Here is a 23,739-nt window from a genome sequence, read left to right as displayed (position 1 = left end):
TTCCCTTTTCAGCACATTCCCCACTGAGGCACAATGCATCTGGCATTCACAATGACTTCCAGAGAGGCCTTCTTTATGTCAACTTAAAGACTTTATGAAACCTGTTGACAGTTAATCACTAAGTAATACTTTCATCTAAGTTGGTACAGCAACTACCAGGCCATTGCTATTTACAGCTCTGCTCTGCATTTAATTGGATTTTTTTTAGTTTTGGTTGGTTGGTTGTTTTTTTTTTACTATAAAACATAACCTCATTTGTAGAAACAAAGATACCCCCCAATCCACTTTGATCTTGGCACAAAGGAATGTGTCAATTCAAACAGTACGAAGTCTTTAGCTTAAGAGGAGAGAGACTAGAGAAGGAAACACTGTGCTCAGGAGTGCAAGAGGATAAATGAAGATAACCACAGCAGAGAGCTCAGGCCAGTGGACCCAATATGAAGTGTCTGTGTGAGCACCACAGCTCCCAGATGATGAGTTTTGTTTTCATCTCTGCTGTCAATGTACAGACCTGTCTTCCTATGAGGAGCCATCCATAAGGGGATGCTCATGTGAACTAGGATAAAGAGAACATTTTGCATGTGCTGGTCAGTGCAAACTAATCTGGCATCGTATAATCTCAATCTACCTGCAAAATACCAGCTGCCTGAACACATGTGGATCAGGTGTGGCTTCTCGTGCAGCAGTGGCACTCTGTACACTGCCGCCCCTCTCCTCCAAATGATCTCAAATAGTAAGAGGTTACTCAGCACTGATTAACTGCCCTACCAATGCACTGCATGAAGGGTACAAGCATTGTAGGATGGATGAAGAACACAGAACATAAGAGAATTGGGCAAGTCAGCACCAAAACAGGGCACAGAACCCACCAGCCAAAGCCCAGATCCCAGCACTGCCTGTGAGGCCATTCTCACTACAATTAATACTAATGAGTGCACATAGAAGTAAGAGCAGTAAATCTCATTTGGGGTGAAACACGTCGGGATGTCTGTAGAAGGCAATGTACAAGAGCCTACCATCTCCTCTTACTGCTGCTACCCTTTGGATTTCAGTTTGAAAAGTCAGATTATTGGCTGCAGTTTATGGAAAACTTGGCACAAAAGTATGGTGTTTCTTTAGGAAAGAACGAAGTGTAATGTTCTCAAATGGACAGTAACTACTGATAGCATTAGAAACAGACAACATGCACAGGAATCATTCCAAAACAATGTTGTTTGTTTTTTTGCAAGGAGAAGGTTCTAGCCCAGGAAACTGAAGATGGATGCATTTCCACATGTGACATCCATTTATTGAACCACAGAATCCAGAAGTTCCTATAAAATAGTAATACACATTATGTTGGATAGTCCACAAAGGCATGTTCATGGGCACAAGGAAAACATACATGTGTGAGTAGGGTGTTCTTGAGAAGCAACATCAGTGCCAGTGCTTGGGTCCTCAAAGAACTGACAAGTCTAATGAGCAGTCGTCTTCCTTTCTTTTTCTTCTTTTAGTAAACATACCCTCTGGAAATTCCTACTAAACCAGTGGCTGATTTTACTCTAAAACCAACACATTTTTATCAATAGGTGCAAAGAACTTTAAGGACAGATTATTGTTCTCAAAGGAGAGAAAAGGCTGAGTTAGGAAATTCAACAGTGATAAAGGTGTTTCACATCACACGAGACAGTACCTACTAATCTTGCCTCAAAGAAGCCTAAGACCCACTTGGAAGCTTAGTTCCTGTGACATCTCAGGTTAGTGTTACACCACTAACATTCCTCCTTGAGCAATCTGTGGAGTTCTGATTAGTAATAATGTGAACCAATCATTTTTTCATGGCTGATCTTCAAAGGAAATGGCAAGAGGAAGAAAAAAGCTGCTTTGTAATGCACTAAGACCGAGTCAAACTGCAGACAGAATTAGACAGTATCACACTCCGACTTTTCCTGAAGCTGGGAGTTACGTATGGCATCTATTTGCAGAGCAGGTCTGTGAGAGGACACTGAGAATAAACCATAGCCTGTTTTCCTAGGAAACTGTGTCCTGTGAAACACATAGAGCTTGGTCACATGAATGGGACACGAACATAAAATCTACACAGTCTGTAATCCCTTCAATCTGAGCTAGGAAACATGAAACAAACACAGCATAAGAATAAAACTAAACTACTTATTAGAAGCCTACAGTGTTTCTCCTCCTCCCACCTATTCCCTTTTCAAAAACATCTTCCTTCTGTCTGTGCTCATCTCATTTGCACTCTTCTGTCACTTCAGACAGTCGCTTTTTTCTTTTCTCTTTTTTTCGATCCATTCAAAGCTCCAGCACAAGAAGAAGTGTTTGAAGCAGGGAAAGAAAGGGAGATAGATTAGCTCCGGCTGCAGTTAACAACCACTGCAATGAGCCAGACAAAGAGGCCATGCCAGGAAGAAGAAGGAGCACCTCTGACAAACTCCTTTTGGAGCAAATTAAAGGGTGCTGGGCTGAACGCTCACACTCATATACAGCTTAAATCCCAGGACTGGCCTTATAAAAGGGGGAGAATGACACCCTGATGTATTTATTGGCTCTGATTTGCACTTTTAGGTGAGCAGCACCACGTGCTGGCAGGTCAGGGTGCCAAGTGGGTGAAGGCTGCCAGAGCAGTCATCTGCTGCTGCACATGGCTTTACTTACCCACAAACCTGTTTTGGCCAGAACATTGGCTTAACCATAATAATCAAACAGCCCTGATTGCAGTGATTTTGCCTCTGGGCCATCGTCACTACTGGCCTGTCAACGTAACACATTTTCCTTCCCCAGGATCACCTTTCACCAAAATGAAAACCTGCCCATGTGTCCTGTGAGGCACAAACAATCCAAAACATACTAGCAACCCGGGGCAACCCTGATAAACATGACATAAGAGAATCCACTTGGGATATTCAGAGCATGCCACTGACCTATTGGGGAATGCAGAGAAGGCAGGGGAAGCTCCAGTGGGTGCTTGCATTCAGAAAGCTGTCAGTCTTATCACCGAGAGATTGCAAGCCCAGAGTTTAAAGGGCAATAAAGAGACAAGGAGCAACTACGTAGAAGCAGCTTGTTTTTCCAGCTTGGCAAGACCAACAATCTTTCAGGTAACTCTTCTGTTATCAGCAAATAATAAGATGATCAAGCCCCCCAGACACGTACTTTATTCCTTCTTTCCCTTGCTCTGCGTCCAACTCCCTATCAGACTCCCTGCCACACAAGGCACAAACCTGCTATCTGCAGAACAGTGAAGTGTCTATTCATGTTCAGCCTTCTTTGAGCAGGACTTGTTTGTTTTTCCAAAAGAAGAAAATGTAGAACCATAGGAAGGCCTTAGAAAGGTCCTGCCCCGGCTGCTGAGAACAGAGAAGGGTCCACCCAGATGCCCAAACGCTTGTACCCCTCTCTGGGGTCTTTGAGACCAGGGTAGAGTTGGCTTCTTGGGCAAACTTGCATTTCTGTTTCCTGATGCTACTACACCATGAGCAGTGTAGACCTGTTCTAGTCCCACAACCCCTTTTACTTCAAATGTCTCTAACCACAGTTGTGCTGTTGAAGCACAGGTTTGGCTGTACAAGAAATTCTCTAATGCATGGAAACATTAACATGCCAAGTAGGCTCCGGAAAACACTAACCACTCTCAGAGCCTCTAATTTAATGTGATAAAATGAAAGATTTCAATTAATTTAGTGCATTTTCTACGCACCAGTTTAACACTTGCAGCATTCAGGAGGCACAAACTGGCATCAGTAACACTATCAGAGTCCAGAATGCATTAGAGAATATTGACACAGAAGTTTGATTCACTTTTGAGCGCAAGACAAAAATACCGTGTTCCACTAAAGGCTGTCTCCCCTTTAAAATCTGCCCAGACTTGGGGTCATCTGCCAACATCCTTAAAGCCATCATTTTCTGTTCTCCTTTAGTATGCAATAGCTGTGTTCAGTTACTCAGCTACATTAGAAAAGGGTCAAAGATGTTCTTGGTGAACTGGTAACAGCCACAGAGATGAACTTTCTGAGCTGCATAACTACCTTTCTGTGCAAAAAGTGAGGTATTGCAGTGATTATTAAATAACTGCTGTTACATTTTTATCAATATCAGAAAAGCCTTTTCTTCCCTAAAAAAGTAAGTATTGTGTAGGAGTTAGGTGAACAATAAGATGTCCTCTGCTGAAGTTACAGTTAAGAATCCTTATTTGCTAGACTTTCAATAATTAAAATTTGCCTAAACAAATTACTCCCTGCTGTCCTAAGTTAATTATGTAAAAAAGATATCATTGTTGGTGACTCTTGTTTTGATGATAATATTGAGTCAGACACCTAAAAGAACAATTAAATTCAATGCTAAACAACTTATTTATGTTTGGCTTACCACTGTTATTAATAAGAACATTATTTTAGTGACTGCCTGCTGAGAGCTCAGCTACTGGATAGCAGTTGTCTTATAATTAATGTTTTCTTCCTACTGGCATGTTCTGCGACTCTCTTCATAGTCTCAGTTTTTCAAAGTACAGTATTTAAGTGCATCAAGAAAGCCACTGTTCAAGAAGAATTTGAGCACGCAAGGAATAAGCATCACAACAGCATTATCTTGCGTTTTTTTAGTAACTATGAGCCCTTCTACAATGCTTTTTTATCACTGGTTTAAGAGTTTAAAAATCAACACTCAAAACATTTACTTGTACTTTAAAGGTAAGGAAACTAAGGCACAAAAAGAAGCAACTTATCTAAAGCCTCCCAGCAAACCAGTGGCAAAATCAGGAGCAGAACTAATTTCTGCATTAATGATTTCAGGTCTGAAAAAACCCGAGAGATGAATAGGAATGGAAGGGAACCTAAATCAGTGGCTCTGCCTTAAAAAACACCCTGTGTCCTCGTAAGCTGTGACTTCTCAAGCAGACTGTGGACTCTGGCAAGGCAATCTGAGGAAAGTTGCACCAATTTTGTAGTATCACTGGTCCTTCACTATACACATCTATATACAGATATACACACGTATTCTGTATACACATCCTGTGTGCACAGAATTACCCTTGTACAAGCTGAAAAATGGCACAAAGCTGCTCCCCACCTACAACCTGTGCAGTAACAAGAGATTCCCATTTTCACTGGTGGTATTGAAGAGCTTGATTTTTATAAAAAGACAGCAAACACAGCAAAAAAAACCCCCCTTATTCTAAGGTACGGAGTAAAATAAGAGTCCTTAGTGTAGGAAATTACATGGGAATTGACACCTGGCATATCAACTGTTTAAAATATGGAGAGACTGTGCGGAAGAACATGCCCAGTCGAGAATTTGTTTATAAGTGTGTGTCAGCTGCATGATGAAACCAAAACCGTCAATGCTTAGTGAGTCAGCATCCAAGCCAGCATCAGGACTGAGAGAGTTCAAAGTGTTTATAGAAAACATCTAGAGTCAAGGGGACGGGAATAAATACACGATGTGTTTAATGTAGCACCTGGGCGCGTGAAGCCACCAGATGAAGCTGTGCTATTTTAGTGCAAACTTTTCTAAAGGCAGAAAAGGCTAGGCCAGGAAAAGTTAAAAAAAAAAAAGCAACAAAAAACCCCAAATCCCATAAAATTAGCCTTCAGCAACTTCCTGCTCAAGAAAAGGGAACAGTACCTTGGATTCACCTGTTCTGTCTCCGGTTCTGAGTGTGTGCTTACGGATGTACTTGCAGTGATTCAAAGAATTGTGTTGCAGATTGGTAGTGTGTATCTTGAAAAAAATTGAAACGTGGGACAAAACTTTCACAAAATCCTCCATTGCTTAAAAATAATTAACGCAGACGTATAACAGTTTTGCCCAAAGGCATACTGCAACTCAGTAGCAGAGCTGGCTGTCAAAGTGAAGAGAGTTGTTTTGGGATTGTTTTAGTGCACTTCTATTACATCCTTCCATTCTGCAGTCCACCTTTTGTTTTTCTCCTTTGAATTTATTTATCCAGGAGAAAACCAAGCTTTTCCTGAAGAACTTTTTATTTTATGTTCCTCTTGAATATACTCAGAGGATTTGGTTCCCAGGAAACCACAGAGCCATAGGTTTGTAAAGGCTATTTCAGCATTTGTTCACTAATGGAGGTCTGCTGCACTAAAGCAACTGGTTGACAAACAGAGGCTCCACTCTTAATACATGTAAATCCAAACAAGTCATAACATTTCTACAAACACGTGAAGGGAAAACACCTAAGTGGAAGACAAGACGTGGTCCTCATTCAACTCCTGCTGAAGGCAGGGGAGCAGCACTGCCTATCACTGTACAGGTACTGAGCCTAGCATAGACCTGCCTTTTTCTAGCTCTGTCTTGGGCAACCCCAAGAGCCCCAGAGGAGGCAAATGGATGATTTTTTTTGGTGGGCAAGAACAAAACAGAAACCACTGACAACAACATCCCATCTTCTGTAACATGCCTGAGGCTCACTGTACAAATAAGCTTTCCGTTTTCATCTTCCCAATGCTATTTTTAGAGCATATTGGCAGTGCCAGATGTCTCTTTCAAAGGCTGGACTCTCCAGAGCTGGAGTTAAGATTTATAACCATGTGCTTGCTGGCCAAAGATGTTGAAGATGACAGGCCTGTGGGAAAGCCCCCCCATTGTTAAGATGACACTGTTCAAAAAGCTGTTTAGAATAGTTACTCACAGCATCTTGAGTATTTCAACGTAACAGCCAAGGATCCTGTCTGCCTGGGCACTCAGCTCAATGCTCATGGTGCTGCAGGTAGGGCTGACCATCAAGCAGTCAATCAGGTTGGGCTCGCTGTCATTGCCAGCGTTGGCTGTCATCTTCTGATTAGCGGTGTTGGTGCGCTCCACTTCCACGTGGATCTCATTTGAAGTGACAACAGGCGGTTTGGTACGGGATTCAGTCATGGTGGCCTCTTGAGAGACCAGGTCAGGACTCGTGTGAAGAAGGCGGAGCGGCAGATTAGGCTTTCGGTCACACTGCTGCTGGCATCCATTCCTGATTTCCTTCAGGCTTGGGGAATTGTCTCGGCTGAATTTTAAGAACAAACAAATAATTTCAGTATACAAACATCGCAGCAGAGCAGGAGAGAGGGTTCAACACTGAGAAGCCAAGATCTTTCGCAATTTCCCACTGCATTTCACCCCAGCCCACTGGATTGCTTTCTTCCATGTAATTGGATTACTGCAATCAATTCAGAACATTAAAAGGCTCCAAGATGACTGTTCGGCAGCCCCTATTCTACAAAGATTCAAGCTTTTCATTACTCTAATTGGCATGCCAGCTTAGTTTAAAGGTGAACTTCCCCAAGTTGTGCAAAGCTGTAACAGAATCCATGCCCAAGTATGTATCTGGCTGCAGTACATGCCCAGACATTTGTCTGCAGCCCTCGCGTCTGGAATTCCTGTTGGACGCTAAGCAGCTCCTGTCCGTGCTCTACCATGAGGAAAGTCAGATAGGCATAAACAAACAGGAAACACAGCAGAGGGGAACCCTCAGTGTCTGCTGGAAACTGGCTCGTGTGTCAAGAGCTGTGGCATCTATTTTGTGGTTAGTCAGGAATCAAATTTTCCACAATAATGGAGACAGCATTGTGAAACCAGCTCATGTTCAGAGCTGTAGATCCATAGGGATTTACACACCACCCCTCCTTCAAGATCTCACCCTTCCCTTTGCTTTAGGTGTAACACACACTTCATGTGCCAGAAAGGGAGCAAAAAAGCCACTGCTCTGGGTAGTGCTTACTTCCCAGAAACTCGTTGAGCACTTTCATCTGCTGCTGGTCTGAAAAAGGATGGTTATGGCTGCAGTCTGCCTTGGAGGAGTATCTCAACAGTGGCCAAGATCAGCAGGTAGCCGGCTGTTGAACCTGCAGTACTTCTGTACTGGGAACTGATGAGCTCCTTGCAGCACCAGCAATGCCTCCACTTTCAAGCATGGGAGCTAAAGATGTGCAGTAACAGATCGCCATGCTCACTGCCCCAAAACATGCCACACTGAGTACAACTGAATGAAGGTTCAGCATCTTTCAGGCTTTCAAGCACAGAGCTTGAAATACAACCATGTATCTCCAAAACCATGCATGTGACTGACCAGAACTCCCACATGTAACACTAGCAATGAGGAGACACGCTCTCACATACCCACACCCGTGCTCACACCGATCTTGTTTACAGATGCCATGCGTTTGGAAGTGAGTAATGTGCAGTCAGCTGGGAATTCATACTGACCTGTTGATAAATTCCTCGTAACACGAATAAATGGCTGCTAAGCAGACAGCTACAAGATTTGGCAGGACCCTGGGATGGGGGCATTGTCCAGTTGGACCATGCATGCTGAAAAACAAACACCAAAGTGACATCATTGTGAAGACTTCTGTGGGTAAAAACAGTCAGACAGAATGGGGTGCCAGAACTGGATGCACTGCCTTGGGGAAACTTCAGAAGGGCCATAGCAGAGAGTAATTTTAACCCTGTAAATCCCTCGTTTATGAAATGTATCTCCACAGTCCCCCCTAAAATTTCACCATGACTGAGCATTATGTGCTCTCAAGTTAATGTGAATCTCTCTGGAGAGGCTCTGAGTCTGAATGCATAAAAAGAATGTCCACACAGCCAAGTCCATGTGCTTCCAGTGTGTAACTAAGCAGAAAACCTCAGCCTTATTTGAGAATTAGTTTTAAAATAAAAAATAAAATAATGAAAAAGATACTTCAGCAACATTGCCCCAAGGACTCGTCTAATTTATTTGCTGTTTGCCGGTACCAAAAAGCACCAGCTACTCGTAACAGCCAGAAAAGAGATGAGTAGGGCTGTGAGAAGTAAAAGAGCTAAGCACATACACAGGACTTGAAATACGACATACATTAAATGTAACTAACCTATGAATAAACTTCTTCACAACCTCCATTCCAGCATTCAGCTCATTCAAAGCCAGAATATACTCCTGAGTAAACAGCCGCAACCGAGGGCACTTCCCGAAATCCTGTCCAAAAAGGATAGAGTCAGTGAAGATGGTGAAACATGACTGCAATGGACGTCAAAACTATGGGTTTTCAAAAGAAATCAACTCAAAACACAACCAAATTCACTCTGCATTATTGTTGTGAGTTAAACCCAGCCGGTAACTCAGAACCCATGACAATTACGCTGACAGCTTCAAGAGCACTGTGTCATTCCATGCTGAAATAGTGTTCTTCCCACTAATAACAGCATGCTTCCCAATCCTCCTCTTTCCCCCATACCCACCTTGAGACAAAACGACATGTTTAGTGGAACAAAGCCCTACCTACACTTATACTTCTTTTGTACACTTCACTTTACACCTTCATTTTGAAATGCATTTTTTGTTGTTTTGCATTTTTTCTTACATAACTCATAACTCCAGATTTCTTTGAAATGCAACTCAAAAGTAATTTTTTACTTCCATTTTTCATATTCTATCTATTCTGGATTTTAAGAAAATGTTTCTGACATGCAACCAGTAAGTGATCAAGTATAACACCAGAGACCAGTTCTTTCTCCAGGGGTTTTGCTCCAGGTCCAAGGTGAGCTGACTCTCTTCCTAATCCTGCAGTCGGAAAGGCACCTGCTATCTGAAATCCCTCATCTCCACACATCACTCGCTATTTTTAGATGTGAAAGGAGTAGAATCTGCTGTCTGGTGAGTGTTCCAGCACATTTCTTCACATTTACACAGGTGTAACCTTATTATACAGGTGTTACTGAACTACAAAGACGTATTTAAAGCAGTGAACAAGGCCCACTGAGGACAAACAAGCCCTCCCAGTCATCCCTCAAGCAGCTGGCTGTGGAAGAAGAGCCATTCTGGAAAAATAAATGGCAGGTCCCCTCCAACCCTAACCATTCTATGATTCTAACTGAAACTTAAAGAAATGCCACAAGTGGTAACAAACTGGAGGTCTGTAAAAGGGAAGATACACTCCCAAAGCACCGAAACCTTGTTAACTTGTTTTGGTTTCAGACATTTCTATAGCACAACCTATATTCACATTTCAAAGGTTTTACAGCTACAGAAAATTATCAAAAATGCGAATATAAGCCTAGATGTGAATACAAGCCTAAACAGAACAATGTCTTCAAGTCTAAGTGTCACTCTTCGCTAGCACTGATAACTTCACCCAGCAAAGGGACTGTGGGTGATTCCAGTGTTGGTATTACAATTAAAATCATCAAACTTCTTACAACTTCTGGTAGTTACAAATACGGCTGGTGCAACGGTGTGAGACCATGTGTGCTTCATATGTATTCGATGCCATTTAATTTCATGAACACTCCTTGCAAGACAGCTTTTGCAGTTGCAATTTGTTTATGAAAGTTCTCAACCCATGCAGGTGTCCTAACTGAAGTTAGGATGAAAGTCCGAGAGATCGTAAAGAGGGTATCACTGCTGATATCTCTAAAATAAAACATCTCTCAAAATAAGCATAATGCCCTGTCACCATACCGGGTACAGAGCAATACACACTATCAATCAATCAATACTGTTTGCTCCCCACAAAAATAAACAATAGTGCTTTTAATTTATTCAAACATCCAAAGGTACTGAGGGGCTGCTGAACACTTCTCAAACAACTCAGCATACAGTCTCCAGTCCTGCACATACCAGGTTCAAAGCAAGTATCAGCAAGACAAAAAGCTATCCTTGTTCTCTTCAGATTTCAAATTGACAGATCAATGAAGCAATCTCTCCCCATTTTATACGTGGGCAACTGTGGAACAAAACTTTTTGTGAGCTTATCAAAGACCCCAGAGCAAATCAGCAGCAATGGTGGGAACAGACAGCTAGGTCTGCTGCTCTAAGTACACTGAATTGCATGGGGCCTCCTAAGGTTATGAAGTTTACTGCCAACAATACTGTCCCCCTAAAGGATAACTTTATTTTCATGCACACACACACACATTCTCTAAAAGGCTATTCAGTACAGAAGTCCCTGAAGAGCAGTAAAGTGCCCAAATCCACTCCAGTTAATATATGACACAGTAAATTCTCTGACTGCACGCTGCAGTACAGACATGTTGATTTTCAATCTGCAAATGTTAAGTACGGTAAATATACCCAATTCTCTGAAGCTGACCAAATACAAGCATTACTATGCATTTACATCTTATTTGAGACCCCTCAAGAGCTCTGGATGCTTTAAAAAAAAAATAAATAAAAATCAGTCTGGAATCCAAAGTAACATTTACAGAATATTTCATTGAGCACTACAGAATACTCAGAAACGTTTACACGTCTGCAGAGTGCAGGCACAGAGCCAGGACTGTGACCTATTTGCCATCTTGGGCTTTCTACCTAGTTGCATAAACGCAAGGAGTTAAATAATAATACTGTTACAGAAGTAAGAAGTATGAACCGTTTTCTACTGGGGTCATACTATACACAGCGGGACAGTAGATGGTCTCTAAAATTACCATCAGTTAGTGAAAAGAAGTTGATTGTGTAGTTACAGAGGTTTAAGATCCATCCTTGAGATCACAGCCAAGTCAATTGCCTTAAATATTTTATTTGCTATTCTTTGCTACAGCATTGTGAAGTGAAATTTCTCTAACTTAAAAGCTATGCCAGGAAACTTATTATGCCACAAAGGATGGAGGGCTGGTGAACACTCAGACCTTCTTAGGAAAGGAATATGGATCATGTAATATCTTCAGAGTTAGGTGGAGAACACAATGCTGGCAGGGCAGTCTCCTGCATTTATTTCAATCACTAGCAAGAAATTGATTGGTGATAAGAAGAGAGAAAGCCTGGGAGAGAGTCATCATAAAACAACAAGTACACGATTCCTGGAATGAGAAGGAAGAACAGCAGAAAAGCAAGAGGAAATTCAGGAAACCAAGGTAAGAACTCACGGGACATGAGTCTAAAGGAAAATGTAAATCCACAGAGCTGGGAGTGTCTTAAAGAAAAAATGTTGAGGGCCTCAGGTCAAAATCAACGAAGTCTCTATTCTGGTTTGGTTATTTAATGGATTTTAAACCATTGTAACTACAAGGATGCCACGTGGGGAGTAAATAAGGAGCAAAGAGCCAGGTGGGAGAGGGCTGGAGCTGCATATACTGGCAGTGCTGCCAAAAGAAACATTCCTCAAATCATGGCTTTGCTTAGATGCTTTTGAAAGTCCCACTGATTGCTTATTCGTTCTGCATTTATAAAGCAACACATGGTTGCATGCAGCATTCACACTTTGAGGGGTTAGATTTTGATATCACAGTACTTTGTTCATTACAGGTAATACAACTGCTAATTACAAAAGGTATCACAGTAAACTTCTCCAAACTGGCCAAGTTCCTGTAACACGTGCACTCACCATGTTGTGTTTGAGAATCCTCTGTACCACTGGTGTGAACACTTCAATCACAACCATGGACCGCGGGCGCTCCCGGCAGTGCTGTAATGAGCAACAAGTCATCTTGTGAGCTGCAGAAATCATGAAAAGGGATCTCCTTTTCACACCCCATGCATGGATTACCCCAAGATTAACAAAATCCAAGGGCTAAATTAATCTTTCCTGGGATTAGGGTACTTGTAATGCTGCCCCTTCCTATATATTTGCTGGCATCTGATGGAAGATTACCGTGGGAGCTCATGAACTGCATGAGTCCCTTTTCCCTGCTGCTCATTCTCCACAAAACTCACTGGAATGTAGTATTTCTGGGACTTTTACCCCTTTTAAAACTTGCGAGCAGTTTCAAAAGTAAACGGGTTGGGGAGAAAAAGATATGTAGACACAGGCAGAGTAATGGCACAGACCTCCCTTCCTTGGAGGATCCAGGCTAAAAACCTGTGGTGGATCTTGGAGGGTACCAACAAGCCAGTCCCCCATCACAGGCTAAAATATACAATCATCATGTATCAATCAGAATAATTTAGGTTGGGATGGACCTTTTGAGGTCATCTGGTCCAACTCCCTGCTCAAGGCAAGGGATTGCCTTGAGTCTGAGGCTAGATAGGACCCTAAGACTGGCTTATAAAAATGCAACAGTCAGAGTCGTTTCTGAAACTTGACTTAGATTCTGTAGGAAGAAGTTGCTGATTAGTAACTCTGGATGGGAATTATAAATAGCATCCAGAATGTACCCAGTCATCAGTAAGCAAATTTAAGCTGACACACTAACAGGCCTAGAAGAAAAGTAGTATTTTGAAATCCAGAAGCTCTGCAATCCAAAGTATTCAGAAGTTTATGGAAACGTTGCAAAATACAACACGAGCATGGATTTACCAGAAAAAGAGGATGGGTCCGTATGGTTTTCCCACTGCCATTAACCAATGACATAATATCAATAGGGCTGAGTTATGCATCACGTTACCAACTCATCTGAACACAGTGACTCCAATGATTTTTGCATTAGCTAAACAGAACATGCAGTAGGACATCTCTGGTACCCAGACTGAGGTGTGGGAGTCTGAAGATTTTAACTCTCACAGAGTACCATAACTATGCAGTCTGATGTATGAAGAGTATGGCTCTACTTATCATAATGGTGCTGTTAAATATTTGGTTGTTGACCAAAAACTGGAATCAATTTGGGCATGAGGTAAGGCACTGTAGAAAAAAAACAACCACCCCCTCAAAGAACTATACTCATAGACAACTACGAGATTTCAGAAAGCAGAGCTGTTCTGATACCTTGCAGAAGAATTCACAGAGGTCAGGAGGAGGATGGTTGTTTTCCAGCAAAGGTGCAATTGCCTTTAGAAAGAAAGACAGAAACAGAGAAAACAATTTAATTAGAGAATTGCAACTGGAGTTAGCATTTTGCAGGGAAATATTTTTCTTGGGGGGAAAAGCTCACTGTTTAAAAGGAAGGACAAAAGTCAATTGAGAAATTAGAGATGGGCTGTGGGTTTGTTTTACATGCGTGTTATTTTACATGTAATCTCAAGCACACCTTTGCTATGCATCCTCTGTAGAATTTTGCCTTTAAGTGTCTCAGTGCAAATATATAACACACCACAAAAGGAGCACAATTTTTATAATGGTTTAAATGAAAACAGGAGCAGGCCAATTGCTTCAGGATGTAATACAGCAAGGATGAATCAGGCTCCCTGTTTCAGTTACAACATGTCCCCAAAACAATAAACACCACTCCCCCCATCCTTACATCCGTTATGAAAGAGTTCCAAGCTCTTTTTGTGAGAAGTAAGTCACTACAAGTACCATAGCACTGTTCTTACCTTTGTGGACCCTATTCATCAAAATAAAGCATGTAACTTTGTGCAAGTTGAGATTAACCATTCCTTTTCTGTTGCTACGCAAACCAATGTGCTTATGCTCGGTAAATACATTACAGGTCATACCTGCCACTGAGGGTGTAATGAACTTATGTTGTTGTTACTTCCTCGGTAAATTAGAAAATGGCACTAGAATAATGTATTCTCTCTATGTGATAGTGCCTTCGGGCTCTTCCAGTCTTGAGCTAAAGGGATTCCCAGTACCCATTTAAAAATAAGACTCTAAACACAGCAGCTAGGACATTTTGTATTAAGCAAGTGAACACCAGATATTTTATCTGGATGGCATCTGGAGTTTTACTAAGGCAGCCTGCTTTGGTTTTTTGCTCTCCCTCTTGTTTCCTTAAGGATTTCAGCCCCAGAAACTCTGCTTACAATAACCATGTTTCACAATCGCCACACTTTCACAAATAGGTCAAGATTAATGTGAAACCCAAGCACATCTGCAAAGATCTGTTTTGGTTACACACAACATTTGTAAAGTTTCTGTTCATTATCATGTGCCATCCTTCTGCAACTGTTCACTCTTCCTCTGATGGCGGTCAAGCAACAGTGGACTGATGGAGATTGCAACACTATTCAATGAGACTAGAATTTCCTTGCTCCCCATCCAACGCCACCTGAGCTAAAGATCTCCCTTTGATTCATCTTCTGGAGTGTTTGCTATAGGACCTGCCAAACCACAGGAGGCAAGTGCTGCAAAACCACCCAAGTGTTTACACCAGTCTGGTATCTGTCAGAGGATCACTGGATCAGGGATGCAGCTGGCTGGTTGTCAGCCTAAGGAAATGAGCTTTATTGTTTCAGCCCAGTTCTTTCTGAATGTAGGGAATAACCACAACAGACAGTCAAGTGGGTCATGACTCTTGCCTGTAAGGTCAGTGTGGAATAGTGACAGCATGAATGCACACTGTATTTTCTTACGTGTGCTCCAGGTAAAAGCAGAAACTTGCTGTCTCACATTGCCCAGTTATGGCACCACGTGCTTCCCCTTCCTCACCAGGAAGGCATCAGTTGTAATATTGATCTGTTCCAGCACCATCTAGAGAAGGAAATCTGGTTCCATCTGCACAGCAAATCTCTGTATACTTTCAAGACGCTACATAAACACATAGTATTAGCAATACTTCTTAAGAATAGCACAGATTAGCTGTGTAACAGCAGTGAGCTCTGAATGCCCAGAAACTGCCATGTCCTTAATGGTTCAGACACAACCTATAGATGGGTAGGACTTGAAGCCATCACCCAGAACTGATGAATAACGTAGGCAGAAAGGACCTTCGGAGGCCACCTGGTCCAACCTCCCTGCTCACAACAGGGCCACTTTGCATCTTTCACTAAAAGTCCTCCTTCCAAAAGAACCAGTTGTAACTGGGGCCTGAATTTCTTTTGGCACCAAAGTAAAATGAAAGCTGCAGCAGATCCTGAAGAAAAGTAAACGCCACTTCAGAAACTTATCTCAGTGGTTGATTCTGGCTGAAACTGTACCTTAAGCAGCACTCACACCTACTGCAGCTACGTGCCACCCTTGTCATTCTGCAGAAAGAGTCATGGGGATGTGATAAGATCAGGTGCTGGTGAGGTTTTAGATTAGATTACCATGAAAATCTCCTGGAAATTGCCAGTGACTGAAATTAAACTACAGTGATGGGGAACCAAGTTCCACCTTCCTGATAAGTTGTTGAGATTTTGTATTCTGATGCACAAAAAGATGCCATTCGATTCACTTATTTCTATGTCTAAACAAATGCAAACTACAGAAAAGAAAAAAGTTGAGGAAGATATTTTTATAAATCAAGTAAGCAGGGGGTTAAACTGCAGTGACACACACACATATCCACACTACAAAAACAATCACTTGCTCGCATACCATCAGCAATGGAGACATTCTGTATATGGTAGCATTAACCCCTCAGGAAACTCCTAAGCCTGAAGGTTTTATAGGGCACATCTGGAAATGATGTTTTTTGACTATTTCAAGTACATATATAGAAGTGAATCATGTAGCCTAGTAAGGACATCATTTTGGGAGATAATTAACTCTCAACGTGCTGTGCTTGAAAGGAAACATTGTTGTTAGTCATCTATGAAACAAGAGAAATGACAAAACCACACAAATCCCAGTAGAACAGATGGATTTGATCCTGCCTCAGTTTACCCGCACTGGTGGAAATGCTTTCATGTTTGCTTGCTTCACTGGCGCAGAGGCAAGCATTACCAGAAGTGTTAACAAACAACACAGATTTGTCCTTGGATTTTGTCAGAAAGATACTCACCACAATAATGCTCTCATGGTCTTGGGTGGTTAAGTTGTTGTTCTGAAAGAGTTGAATGGAAGAAACAAGTGAGCAAAAAGTACTCTCAGTTGGTATATCCGCGTACACAATCTTCTTAACTACCACCAGCTAAAAGCAAAAAGGCTAAAGACGTAAATTGCTTATTTTCAGAACAAAAAATCATCACCTTGAAATAATTCTCTTCAAGAAGGTGGTATATTATCTACTACGAAGGCTTGTGAAAGCTTCCATTTTTCCCTCAGCACATTAAGATTCCAGTCACCACAGCCATGAAAGCTGCGCACAAACACCAGGATGCCAGAGGAGGTCTTAATCAGTTGGAAAACTGAAGCTAGAATACATTTCTCAGAAATGTTTTCTTAAGACAGGCTGTATGTTTCTAAGAAAAATAATAGAAGGATTGTTGTGGTGCTGCACACCATTATGTTCGTGGCAGACTAACTGCCGCAGTTTTTCTGAAATTCCTGGTATATACCTTATTGCTACAAGAATTACCACCTGTGGAAACAAAGACAATGGAAATCCAAGGGAGATTTGTCACTCACTTAAGAAATGAATCAGACCTGTGATAAATTTATCATAAATAATCAACAAAGAAACCCAACCGAACAAAAAGCCTCAAGAGAAAAGTGTTTTGTTTTGTTTCTAGAAATCCACCTAACATAGGTCAAAATCTCCTCCTTCTCAGCAAGCATAATTTCCATCCAAATCAGTAGAAGTCAGAAGTCGACTCAAAGGTAGAATTTGGACAGCCCACGTCAAAAAAAAACTCACCACAAACTTCTAACTTTTTGTCTACGATCTACATCAGTGACTGTAGTGATAGGACGAGGGATTACAGGTTCAAACTTACACAGGGGAAGTTCAGGTTGGATATAAGGAAGAAGTTCTCTACTGTGAGGGTGATGAGGCACTGGAATAGGTTGCCCAAGGAAGTTGTGAATGCTTCATCCCTGGTGGTGTTCAAGGCCAGGTTGGACAGAGCCTTGGGTGACATGATCTAGTGTGAGGTGTCCCTGCCCATGGCAGGGGGTTGGAATTAGGTGATCTTAAGGTCCTTTCCAACCCAAACCATTCTATGATTCTATGACTCTGAATGCAACAGTGTCTTGTGGGAGCACTACTGAGGTTCATACCTCTGAGAGCAGCTTTGAGACAATCTCCAGTGGTGCCTGGTGAATGGACTCATCCTGAAGGGGAGACGTCAGCGCCATGTCCACCAGTGTCCTGATCTCCTTCAACACCACCTCCCAGCGGCCTGGGTTATCAAGCACTTTCTTGTACTTGTAAATCTTTTTCTGCAAGAGAAAATGAAAGGGTCCCACTGACACCACCATCAACTTCTTGAAACAACTGACTGGGTATGTGCTTCCTACATGCAGCTGTCAAGTGGGCTGCTTTGTATTTTGAGTTTTGCCTCTTCTGATTGCTGAAAAGCTGTACTTTAAACATCATATGCTTCAAGTCAGTATGTCAATACCAACTTGTTCTGTGGAAGCAGAGAAAAAACTGTGATTCCTTTTTTTTACTTTAATGTAAATTTATAAACTCCAAATCATCTTTCTCTCCACCATCTCCTTTTGCAAACACCTTATTCCTCAGGCTTATAACAGACATCTGCTAGCGCACTGTTTCCAAAGCTGTAGGTCCTTTTAAAGGTAGTTAGTCATAAAGAAAGTGAGAGATAGAGAGGCTACCAAAGCACCATTCTATAGACACTCTATTCTACACTGTTAATTGGTGAATTCACATTCCGAATGAATTAAAATCAACGTTATCAAAGTGTTATCAAAGTTATCAGTGTTATCAAAATCCCACAGGCTTTCTTTTCTGTCTTGATCCTGAAAAGTCATGCTGTCATCCTCCAGTCGTAAAAAACTTGTCAAGTCTCCAAGTTTTCCGTGCAACAGCACTTCTACTCTCAAGCATTCCCAGCTGCCTAATCCCATCTGCCCCAGTTCTCTGCATGCCCCTGCTTTACATCTGGGCATGCCCAAGCTATTTCACCGACTGCCCTGTTCACCGACAGCAGAAAACAGTTCTTACCTCCTCATCAGCCATGTTGCCACAAATGACTGGAGCAGAGGCTGCTGTGTATTATAAATAGTGTTCTTTAGCGAAAACCCACCCTCCCAAATCCCCAGAGGGGGCTTGATGCAACTCTATAAGTTCAAGGAAACGATGACGAGCGTTACAAAGCCACTCCCAAAAACAGCCCGAAGGGTACATTGGAACCAGGAAAGGTTGCCAAAGCAGGCAGTGGCCCCAGAGCTGGCCGGGAAAGAGCTCTGCTGTCCGAGGACAGCAACAGCCAGGACCACAGCACTTGGTTCAGTTCACATACCCTTCCACTCATTGCTATGTGTGAATCTGGCTCTCTGGCCAAAGCGAAGTCAATAAGTCTGCACAGATCTGGTTTATGAAACAACAAAGTCTGGGCACTTCTATATGACATGAAAATATTAGTGTTTTGCACTAAAATTGGACCTTAAATTCCTAGGCGGTACTTCCACGAAAATCACAAAAACTGCCCATGTGGTGCAGATTGAAGCTTGCAGACATAGCTGCGCATTTTGGGCTTTCAATTGCCAGTGTAATAAAGGCTTTGCAAAGGGTCAGCCTGCTCTGTCTTGTTTTGGCGCTTTGTTGCTTCTTGTCATTTCCCCCTCTGCTCACAGAGGGCAGCCCCTGCAGGAACCATATGAACAGACGGGCTGTTTATCAGCTACTTCCTTCCCACCATGGCAGCAGATTTAATGCTCAATACAAAACACAGCCACCTCTGTACCCTACCCGAAACACGAGAGAACAATACAGAAAAATAAAGATTTCAGATGCCTTGGGTTTGCCAATGTTGCTAGAGGGGAGAGAAGAGGGTGGCACTCGGCTGACATGTAAAGGCTGATAAAGCAATCCAATTATCTTTTTAATTAAATTCATGCAAGTACAAAAGCACGCTGGCAGAAGTTCACACTTTCAGTGCATTTTAAGCTACTGAAAAGCTAGAGGAACATAAAAACACATGCTGCAGACACTATCAAATGTGTTTGGGATTTCAGATATTGAGCAAAAATCTTTGTACTTCTGAGCTCCTTGGGGCAGTGATGGCCCATTAGCGTTTTGAAGCCACCAGCGTTACTTCTACCATAATCACAGATTTCTTAGAAACTTGAATCAGAGTTGAATTTCTATTATTCATACAGTGCCTTTTTTTTTTTTTAGGGTCTTTTTGTTAGGCCTTCCTCAGCACTAAGTAAAATCTAAACTTCAAAGCCAACCACCCAAAAGCTTTGTAACTTGAAGCAACTCCTCTCTGACTAATTGAGGACACCAAACAAAGCTAGCCCCTTTTCCATGCTGAAATTCATTCCTTGGTCCTGTACCATGAAGAAATCTAACTCAAAGCAGAATTCAAAGCTGGATGAAATGTGTGGGGCTTTGGGGGAGAGGCACGAAAGCTGGAGAACTGGCCTACTGCATCCCTGCCTGCTCTGGGCTGCCCCTTACTGCTGAAGGAAACCCTCTTGCCCAACAGGACGCTGCTCAGACAAACCTACCACAAATATCTTTCTTCCGCTGTCAAATCCACTCTTGCCTGGGGGGAGGGAGCAGTAGGGGAGGTTTCCTTTCCCTTTTAGACATGTCCATTAACAATTAAAGTTATGATGATGATGACGTACATAAAAGCCAAGACAACAGGAGCTGTACTCCCTGCTACACATGAGAGACCTAAACAAGCTGCTGCTCAGACGGGGTAGACACTGGCTCCAAGGAAGCATCAGGGGACAGCTACCTTTGCAGAACACTGCGAGCAGAAAATCCATACTTATCAGCCTCTGCTTCATGCTTTCAGCACAAGGGGCTGTGCCGCACCGATGTACTGAGCTGTGATCTGCGAACAGCATTACAGGAGTCTGGAATGATGGTGGGAAAGCAGCGGAAAAGAAATAAATAAATAGAGCAGCCATCCCCAAGAGGGTTGAACTCTGCTGTCCTGAACCTTTGCCCATGGTTACGCTGCTGTTTTTCTCAGCAGAATGGTTTTCACTGTTGAGCGCCTTGCTGAAAGCCTCAATTAAAGCTTGAAACCTATCAGTCGGCTACAGAAGCGATTTGCTGTGTATCAGCAAGCACTTAGCCAGCACCAAGCCATCTGCTCTATTCTACCTGTGCTGACTCCAGAGCGAGGAGAAACAACAACCACTCACAGGCTTAAAAGCAAAGCTGCCTGGTAAAGACCCGTATCTGAGAACAGGCATGTCAACACGTGTGAGGAGTTCGTTCCCCCTGGATGTAGGTCTAAAACATGCCTTCAGTTGCTGAAAATATTCACACAATATGCGCCATTAATAGCAAATACAAGAAAAATACTGGGGTGGGAATGCAGTTTCTCTGGGATTTCACTAAAAGCAGCAGCTCCTGCAACAATTTATGTGAGTGAAAATAACACATGCCAACTTGGAATTTGACCCTCCTAGTTACTGACCAGCCAGAACCACACAGCTAGTGTCATTCCAAAATCTTGCTAGGCTGACTTTAAAAGCAAAACCACTGAATTTATTAAGTAGCCAGAAGCAGCAGTATGGGGAACTAATTGACACTGACAGGGCATCCTTCATTGTCAAATCACTCTAATTAATTAAAGTCTTAGAGAAACCCAAAGACTGAAGTGCCAATCCTCTTTTAGAGGAGGAGTCCACACGTAAAGTGTTATTCCAGTGTTATTAAGCAAGCAAATGTGACAAAAATATGTAAGTAGTGGTTTTGCCGTTAAGTGTTCAAAAGCTCCTGAACACCGTGAACAGAAAGTTCAGGTGAGCCTAAGAAACTTTTAGCTTTTTTAACTAACATCTTTATATGTTTTTCCGTTCCATAATAGCCTCATTCTGCAGCTCTTGCTCAAACACCGCTTCCACAGACAAGATGATAACACTGATGTAGTTGACATCTAGGAAAAAATGGACTCTAATGTACGAAATTGCATGACATGGAACAACTGCCTTTTTCAGCCCTGGCAAGACCTTTTATGTTAGGAACATCTCCAAGCACCTGATCCAAAACGGGAGAGAAATTTAGCCCTCTTTACGACCAAATTTCATCTCTGCTTTGTTACTGGTGGTCAGGAAATGTTCTGTGCTCTCGGGAACCTATTTGCCCGTCAGCAAATAATATCTTCATTACATTAAAAGAAGAATTAATCGCCAACCCTAGTCCAGAGCAGGGTGTTTAACTCCAGCTCGCTGCTCTTCAGCCCTTTACCACACAGCAGCACGCAACTCATCGCTTCTTCACTGGAGAAGCTGGAGCTACTGCAGGAGCATACACTGACTCGGAGGGCTGTGTGTGCCAGCAATTGTTTATTTCTTGCTGAGCAACGAGGGCAGTTCCAGCAAAGGGAAAAGGTCAGCCTCCCGTACAGAGGTCCTCCCCAGCTCATTGCGGCGATGACTGAGCCGAGCTAGTGTTGTAGTTCATGTTGACGGAGCTTGTGTTAAATGGAAGTGCCTCTTGAGAGATGTTAATGTACGGAGGGGAAAAAGGCCACAAAGAGCAACACCAGAAGGGTCTTCTCCACTGTAGCAGCACATGTTGTTATAATGCTGCGCCATTGCTTGTGATGTTCGACACACATGCTTGGCTCGTCCTACAAAGCCCAGGAGCTGCACCATGTATTCTTGAGCACCACCTGCTGGTATTCTGTCTATGAACTCATTACCTTCATGGAAACACAGATGGCATGGCATCCCCATGCCGTGCTAGCTCCATATTCTGCTTTTAACACTACCATGCATCACTTACTTCCCAATATTGTGAGAAATATGTAAGAATAACTTGTTGCTAAGAGATGTTTCCCTGATAGCCAGAGACCGGCTTAAATCACTAGCTGGGTACGCTGAAAGCCTTCTAAACTAAGCTCCTACCTACAGTGCTTACAATATGAAACAAAAAAAAGCATCTCACCTGAAAAGACTAAGCCTATAAAAAGTCCCATTCCATGCACAGGCCTGGGGCCAGGATGAGATTATAGAAACTTTTCCAAATCAGGGAATCCAGACTGCTCATGCTGCAGTATTCATACTCTTCATGACCTTCTGAAGGTTTAGCACAGAAAGACTGATGTGCTGCTCTCTAAAATAGTTTCAGAACAGCAGCAGCAAACTTTTGCACTGTACCATGTTTTCAAGCCAAGGCATTTTCTGTATTTGTCATTTTAGCCAGTGCTAAATGCTGAAGTGCATCAGCTCCTCTGCTTTGGCTGCTTCTCTGAATGCAATTGGTTTGGTCAAAGCTCACTTTCCTGCAAACTCCTTGCCACAGGCCAGAGAATTGGAGGGAAATGTTATAAGCTAGACACGTCCTGATTCTCACTCAGTTAAGGTCTAAATAACACTTCATTTTTTGCCAATTCATGTAAATAAACATCCAGACGAAATCACTATTATTTATTGCACTGAGATTGGCACCCATGAATCTATTCCCTGAATAAAGACACCAAATAACAGTCCGTGCCCCGAACAGCTCACGGTCTTGATGATTTAAAGCAAGAAGGAGAGACAGAGGAAGAAAACCAGGCTGTTTTCCTTGAGGTTGTATGGGAACTCAGGACCAGAGCAGACCTGAGATCTTCTGATTCTCAGGTCTCCATATTAATTGCTACCTCCTAAGGAAAAGCACCACCAACATGCACTGGGGCCTTAGCAAGCAAGCTGAATGTTGATACCCCGTTGCTGTGCTTCCCCATCCTCCCTGACCCCCTTTTCCAGCCTACAATCATACCCCTCTATTTTCCCCACCAGTCTCTACCACCCTGCTCCAGATCTCACTAATATCCAGGCAAGAACCCCAAACACTCAGATCACGCTGTCTCAAAGCCAACAGAGTTCAATGGGTTCAGTGAGCGGTGATGTGGGTTCAGCTGTTACTAGCGCACAACTGGAACAACCGCACAGATACTTCCTACAGGCAGAGTTTGTCCTTTGCTCGGATGCCACTTGGACAGTACCACTGCAAGGTAAAGGAATGCTGAAACAAACAGAAATGTAAAAGGATGGCACACGGACGAAACGCTTTTCTTCTTGGACCAAGCGCAAAGTGGATGTGGGAGCAGAGGGCTCACAGGGCAGCCTTCTCGCTTGCCTCCCAGCATGACACTGTGCAGCTGCAGTAATAATGCACTGAACAACTTGCTCCTGAAACTTGTTATGTACCTACATATATATATATATA

The 23,739-nt window shown here is 42.6% G+C and overlaps 1 protein-coding gene across 1 annotated transcript in view; it reads right to left on the bottom strand.

Moving 5' to 3' along the window:
- The window catches only part of CMIP (c-Maf inducing protein), a 33,433-nt gene extending 14,860 nt beyond the window's left edge, over positions 1-18,573 (bottom strand). The window contains exons 1-8 of the mRNA XM_010016732.1: positions 18,559-18,573; positions 17,649-17,810; positions 16,492-16,533; positions 13,611-13,673; positions 12,291-12,371; positions 8,841-8,944; positions 8,191-8,295; positions 6,638-6,991 (exon numbers count right to left, since the gene is read on the bottom strand). Coding sequence (XP_010015034.1) covers positions 6,638-6,991; positions 8,191-8,295; positions 8,841-8,944; positions 12,291-12,371; positions 13,611-13,673; positions 16,492-16,533; positions 17,649-17,810; positions 18,559-18,573 — 926 coding nt within the window. The remainder of the gene's footprint in view (positions 1-6,637; positions 6,992-8,190; positions 8,296-8,840; positions 8,945-12,290; positions 12,372-13,610; positions 13,674-16,491; positions 16,534-17,648; positions 17,811-18,558) is intronic.
- Positions 18,574-23,739: the final 5,166 nt, after the last annotated feature.

This window comes from Nestor notabilis, unplaced genomic scaffold (genome assembly GCF_000696875.1).
Source record: "Nestor notabilis isolate BGI_N333 unplaced genomic scaffold, ASM69687v1 scaffold4656, whole genome shotgun sequence".
Lineage (NCBI taxonomy): Eukaryota > Metazoa > Chordata > Aves > Psittaciformes > Psittacidae > Nestor > Nestor notabilis.
The sequence above is the reverse complement of the archived record's forward strand: the minus strand, read 5'-3'. Positions and strand labels throughout refer to the sequence as shown.